General features: G+C 62.3%; 1 protein-coding gene across 1 annotated transcript in view; it reads left to right on the top strand.

Annotated features, from left to right (window-relative positions):
- The first annotated feature begins 1920 nt into the window (after nt 1-1920).
- PLXND1 (plexin D1) overlaps nt 1921-6483 on the top strand; it is a 60160-nt gene continuing 55597 nt past the window's right edge. The window contains exon 1 of the mRNA XM_047095818.1: nt 1921-3240. Within this exon, the coding sequence (XP_046951774.1) occupies nt 1921-3240 (1320 nt within the window). The remainder of the gene's footprint in view (nt 3241-6483) is intronic.

The raw sequence follows: 6483 nt of genomic DNA, 5'->3' as shown, positions 1-6483 counted from the left end.
GGCAGAGGCTGGCGGCAGGAAGATGAAGATGCTGGGATGAGGAACAAGGGGGACAGCTGTAGGTCTGGGCTTTCCTGCCTACCCTCTGGGGCACAGAGGGCTCTCTGTCCTTCCTTCCTGGCCAGGTGGAAACAAATGAGCTGAGGCCAGAACACCCTCAGAGCAAGGGCCTCCTGGTGCCATGTGGCCCCCTGATGGGAGCCCCCTGGTTCTGACAGGCCAGAGCTGGCGTGGGGCTGGGAGAGATTTGGGCGAGGCTCAGAACCAACAGACTTCATCTTTCAAGCATTGTAGTTCTGCTCCCGGTGAGCTAGGCATCTTGGGCCAGTCCCTTCCCTTCTGGGGCCTCAGATTCCAAATCTGTAAGGTGGGATAATAACAGCACCAGCCTCAGAAGGTGTCTGTCAGGACTAAATGGGTCAATACATGTAAAGCACTTGGCATAGTGCCTGGCAGGGGGCAAGCTCTGCTTGGGCACCGTGGGTGCTTCACAAATGGGCTCTGTGACCTTGGGATCATTGCTGCCTGCCCCTGAACTCAGTGCCTACCTATTCTAGGTGAAAGAAGAAATGCCCAAAGAAAGGAGAAGCAGGCCCAAGTACTCCTGGCTGATATTACACCAAACCTGGCAGGATTTTTGGTGATTCGAGTCCTGAGTGAAGGGGATGTGTCTGGACAGATGAGGTGGGTGGAGGGGCAGCAGCCCACAGGGCTGGGTCTCCACAGAGGTAACAGTGGGCCTCCTGAGGCCACTCCCCTCTCCCCCCAGGGCCAAGGCCTTACTCTGGGTGTCACTCTTCCAATCCAGCCCAGCCTGCCCCATGGCCTGGCACATGCCTGAAATAGTTCCTTTCTCATGTTTTGCTGATTTGTATGTCTGACCCTTGAGCTTTTGTCCCTCTGTCCCTGCCGCTTGTAAGACCTCCTTTATGGGGCTGAGGTTTAGGGGGCAGACCGTGGAGTCTGAGGAGGTGGTGCCCTGTGCCCAACTGGCCCAGGGTTCTAAGTCCCGTGAAAGAGAGTATTAGGGGAGAGACTCTGAGCGTGAGATGCTGAAAGCGAGGGAAGGCTGTGCATCAGGAAGGCAGAGTGGGAAAGAATGGGGGCAGACAGAGATGGAGGAGAGAGGGGCCTCCGAGGGATGGGAGACAGAGGGAGCCGTGGAGAGAGAGGGAGAGCCAGGGACAGAAAAATAGAAGGGAGAGGGGGAAATGGATAGTGATAACAGAACCGATAGGGCAAAAAGGGAGTCAGAGAGAGGGAAGAAGAGCCAGAGACCGAGGAAAAGAGGGAGACAACACACACGGGGTGGGGGGCCATGAGGGGAGAGACACAGACAGGGAGACACTAAGAGGGACAGAGACCAGGGAGAAAGAGGAAGGAAAAAGGAAACAAGCCGAGCCACACAGGCCAAGCGACCAAGAGGGAGGAACGAGCGAGAGGAACGAGTGACGGAGGCGGAGGCAGCGCTGGGAAAGGGAGCCTAAGGGCCGCGGGCGCCGCGCGGGAGAGTCTTGGAGGGCGCGGGGCGGCCGGACCCACCGACAGCCTAGCTGAGGCCCGGAGGTGGGAGGGCGGGGCGGGGCGGGGTCCGAGGGCAGCCCCGGGAAGGGGCCCGGGGCGCTTGGGGAGGTGGGCCCGGGGCGGGAGGGGGCCCGGGAGGCGGGGCGCGGCCGGGCGGGGTGCGGCGGGGGCGGGGCGCGAGGGCGTGTCCGCAGCGGAGCCGCCCCCGCCCCGCCCCCGGGTTGCGCGGCGCGGCTGAGCCGGGCCGGGGCGCCGGGGGCCGGGGGCCGCTGGCGCGGGCAGGAAGCGCCTCGCGGCCCGGGCCCGCCCCCCGCCTCCTGCCGCCTCCGGGCTCCCGGCTCCCGGCCGCGCCGCGCCCCATGCACTCGCCGCGCCGCGCAGCCCGCGCACGCCCGGATGGCTCGTCGCGCCGCGGGCGGCGCACCCCTTAGCGCTCGGGCCGCCGCGGCCAGCCCCCTGCCGCCGCGCCCGCCATTCCGGGCCCCATCCCCGTGCCCGCTGCTGCCGCTGCTGCTGCTCCTGGGGGCGGCGCGGGCCGGCGCCCTGGAGATCCAACGCCGGTTCCCCTCGCCCACGCCCACCAACAACTTCGCCCTGGACGGCGCGGCGGGGACGGTGTACTTGGCGGCCGTCAACCGCCTCTACCAGCTGTCGGGCGCCAACCTGAGTCTGGAGGCCGAGGCGGCCGTGGGCCCGGTGGCCGACAGCCCTCTGTGTCACGCCCCGCAGCTGCCTCAGGCCTCGTGTGAGCACCCGCGGCGCCTCACCGACAATTACAACAAGATCCTGCAGCTGGACCCCGGCCAGGGCCTGGTGGTCGTGTGCGGGTCCATCTACCAGGGCTTCTGCCAGCTGCGGCGCCGGGGCAACATCTCGGCTGTGGCCGTGCGCTTCCCCCCCGCCGCACCGCCCGCGGAGCCCGTCACCGTGTTCCCCAGCATGCTCAACGTGGCGGCCAACCACCCGAACGCGTCCACCGTGGGGCTGGTGCTGCCGCCGGCCGCCGGCACAGGGGGCAGCCGCCTGCTCGTGGGCGCCACGTACACCGGCTACGGCAGCGCCTTCTTCCCGCGCAACCGCAGCCTGGAGGACCACCGCTTCGAGAACACGCCCGAAATCGCCATCCGCTCCCTGGATGCGCGCGGTGACCTGGCCAAGCTCTTCACCTTCGACCTCAACCCCTCCGACGACAACATTCTCAAGATCAAGCAGGGAGCCAAGGAGCAACACAAGCTGGGCTTCGTGCGCGCCTTCCTGCACCCGCCCGACCCGCCACCGGGCGCCCCGTCCTACGCGTACCTGGCGCTCAACAGCGAGGCGCGCGCGGGCGATAAGGAGAGCCAGGCGCGGAGCCTGCTGGCGCGCATCTGCCTGCCCCGCGGCGCCGGCGGCGACGCCAAGAAGCTCACCGAGTCCTACATCCAGCTGGGCTTGCAGTGCGCGGGCGGCGCGGGCCGCGGCGACCTCTACAGCCGCCTGGTGTCCGTCTTTCCCGCGCGCGAGCTGCTCTTTGCCGTCTTCGAGCGGCCGCAGGGGTCCCCCGCGTCCCGCTCGACTCCGGCCGCGCTGTGCGCCTTCCGCTTCGCCGACGTGCAAGCCGCGATCCGCGCCGCGCGCACCGCCTGCTTCGTGGAGCCCGCACCGGACGTGGTGGCCGTGCTCGACAGCGTGGTGCAGGGCACCGGGCCGGCCTGCGAGCGCAAGCGCAACATCCAGGTACGCCAAGGGAGCCGGCCATCAGCTGGGGTGGGGGTCGAGGGGCAGGAGGGAGAGCGTGCGGGTAACTGGGCGCGTTGTCGCTGAGAGGGACACAGGTGTGAACGTGTGGGACCCAGATGTCCGTGTGGAGACCCAGGTATGTACTCTGGGCCACGTTGCATTTGTCGGGACCCAGGTGTACTCACGAGGATATAGGTGTCAGCCAGGGTAGGGGCACTGGTGCGAATATGGTACAGGTGTGTGCCTGCGGGCACTCGAGCGAGTACTAGGTTACAGGTGAGCTTAACTAGGTGTGTAGGAGGGGTCGAGGTTGCAGGTGTTCACTGGAGAAGCATGTGTTAGCCCAGGTGTGCAGTGGTGGTCCTAGGCGTGTCCAGAGTGCAGAGCAAGTGAGTGCATGTCTGACCAGAGGTGTGTTCTGGGCTGGCTGTGTGAGCCTATCAGGGCTGCCCTTGGGAGTTGGCAGATGTGTGCTTGGGTGTGGCAGGTGTGCACACCGGTGTGCACCAGGGCCCTGCAGATATGGGTGGGGGTGTGCAGCAAAGAGGGAGTGACGGGGTGTATGCACCAGACTCATGTGTCCCTGAGCTGGTTAGGCAGGAGTGTAGGGCAGGTGGATGTGTCCTGCAGGTCACTGGTGCAGCAGAGTGGGCCTGGGTGTGCACTGGGATGTATGTGGCAGGGAACACAGGTGTTTGGGAACTAGTAGGTACTGTGGGGAGGCCACTGGTTGGCAAATAGGTGTGTTCCTGATGCCAATTTTTATCCACTCATTCAACACATATATACTGAGCATGTAGCATGCACCAGACATGGGCACGACAAGCAAGACAACACTTGTGGAATGCCTACTGAGTGCATCAAATGGCATAACTGTCTTGGTTCTTACAACTACCCTCTTAGGTAGTCTCTATTCTCATCTGCATTTTACAGATGAAGAAAATGAGGAACAGAGAGGTTAAATAGCTTGCTCAAGATCACACAGCTGGGAACTAGCAGAGGCAGGGTTTCAATCTAGGCTGTCTACCCTCATCATCTGTGTCCTTAACACCACCCATTCTTTGCTGCCTTATGGACATGTTGCTCGGAGTGTGTGTGTGTGTGTGTGTGTGTGTGTGTGTGTGTGCGTGCACGCGTGTGCAAGTGTGTTGGAGGGGTCTCAGGTGGCTGGGGTGGGGAGGTGCCAGGGCCAAGAGAGTAGAGGGAGGTGAACAGGACTGTGTGCAGTACTGAGGTGTGCAGGGGGCGAGAGAGTGCCAGGGGCTCAGGAGGGAGTAAGGAAGGGCCAGGTGTGGCAGCAAAGCTGGGGGGTGGGAACGAGGCCCAGGAGGCTGGGGCTGGGTTGAACAGAGATGAAGGGGCCAGGTGGGGGATCGCTGTGTGTGTTGACCTTGGGGGAGGTTTATGACACAGCGGGGGAGAAGGGAGCTCTGTGCAGTTCCCCTGGAGAAAGCCCACCAGCAAGGGGTCACTTGTTCAGGGGGCCCTGAGAGGTGGAACCCTGTGCCTTCTCCTTACTCTGTATCCTCACGTGAATCTGGAGAGTCCGTTTCAACCCCAAGCTTTGCCACTCCCCTAGGAAGCCTCAGTTTCTCCCTCAACAAGATGCTGAACTCAGCCTTTTCCTGGTGAGCCCTCCTTGGGGCCAGGCCCCCCGTGGACCTGCCCTGTCTCTCCTCCATGGTCTTCAGGCTGTGGGAAGAATCTCATGAGATTAATTATTCCCCCGTGGGTGTGCCCAACACTGGGGCTTTGAGAAAACGCAGATTCCTTCTCCTGCATTCGGGCTCCCATGGCTGTCCACCACCAGCTGGCTGACTGCCCTGAAAATAAAAGGTCACGGTGGGTGAGCAGGGCAGATCGCCACCCACGGGGGCTGGCCAGGTCAGGGTTGACTGCCCAGCGCTGTGACTGGGACATCTACCATTCCCCTCCTCAGAGCCACATCCTCCAAAGGGGTGTGTTTGAGGGTACAAGCTTTGTTTGGGGGTCTCAGGGCCAGAGGAGGTGAGTGGGGAGTCAGTCCCTGCTCTACAGAGGGAAGACCCTACTGTGGTAGCCAGGGCTGAGGTCGGGCCAGCCCCTGGGCCTTCCTTAGCCTTTCCAGGGCCTGTGTGTCCATCCAGGCCCTTGGTGTGGGTTGATGCATGGGATTCCTCAGGCCGCCGCCACCGCAGTATCCCCCTCCCCCTCTGTAGGAATCGTCCTGGTTCCCACGGTCCCCAGCCTGGCCTGGTGCAGTGACTCACTCTGCTGAAGTGGGCTAGGGCTTCCTTCTCCTTAGAGGGGCAGGGCCTCTCCAGGGACGTAGCCCCAGGGACAAAGCGGCCTTCGGCCTTCTCCCCACGCCAAGGTGGGGTGGATTCCTGGTCCTCCTCGGCCACACTCCCTGTGTCCCCACCACACCTCTCTCCCTTTTCCCATGCCCTGCTGTGGGCTCAGATCGGTGCCGCTGGGCAGTATCTCCCAGATGTGTCCAAGGCCCGAGGGTCTGGGCCTCTGGTGTAGCCATGGGTGGGGAGTGTGGAGGGGGATCCATTACTCTTGCTCCAGGCTGTTGCCAGCTCCCCAGTTATAGGCTAAGAACTTGGACTTTGTTTCCTGGATTCAAATCATACTCTGTCACTTCCCAGCTGTGTGACCTGGGCAAGTGACTTAACCTCTTTGAGCCTCAGTTCCCTATGCTGTAAAGTGGGGACAATAAAAACAAAATCTCTAAGGACGCTTGAAGAACTAAATGAATGAATGAACATAAGTGCTTGGTACCTGGCATGTAGTAAGCACCTGGTAGCTCTCTGCTGTTCTTGGTGGTATTATCCCAGGGGCCTTATTAGCACAGGTCTGGGCTTGGTCCTGGACAGCAGTGACCTCTTTTGGCTTGTTCTGCAGCAGTAAAGACCTCACAATTTCCCACCTCTAGCCCCAGATGGAGGCCTCGATAGACACTTCCTAAGTCCCTACTGTGTGCCCCAGCCAGTGCTATGTGCTGGAGACCAGTGGTGCCTCAGTTTCTGCTCTCGTGGCCCATGCAGGTGAGCAGATGATAAACATGTGGCCATGCACCTAGATCCCAGGGGGCCCGGGGTGGGGGTAATAGGAAAAGCTGGACAGTGGGAGCCCTGACAGAGGACATCACAGCCTCTGGGAGAGGTGCTATCGATGCAGAGGTGGGGGGATGAGCAGGGGTCGGCTACATGAAGCTGGCAGAAGATGAAAGGGTCCAGGAAGAGGGAACAGCCT

The sequence above is a fragment of the Lynx rufus genome, unplaced genomic scaffold (genome assembly GCF_022079265.1).
Source record: "Lynx rufus isolate CCGP_SWC_20201006 ecotype Redwood Valley unplaced genomic scaffold, mLynRuf1.p SCAF_4, whole genome shotgun sequence".
Lineage (NCBI taxonomy): Eukaryota > Metazoa > Chordata > Mammalia > Carnivora > Felidae > Lynx > Lynx rufus.
This window is presented reverse-complemented; position numbering and strand designations above follow the sequence as displayed.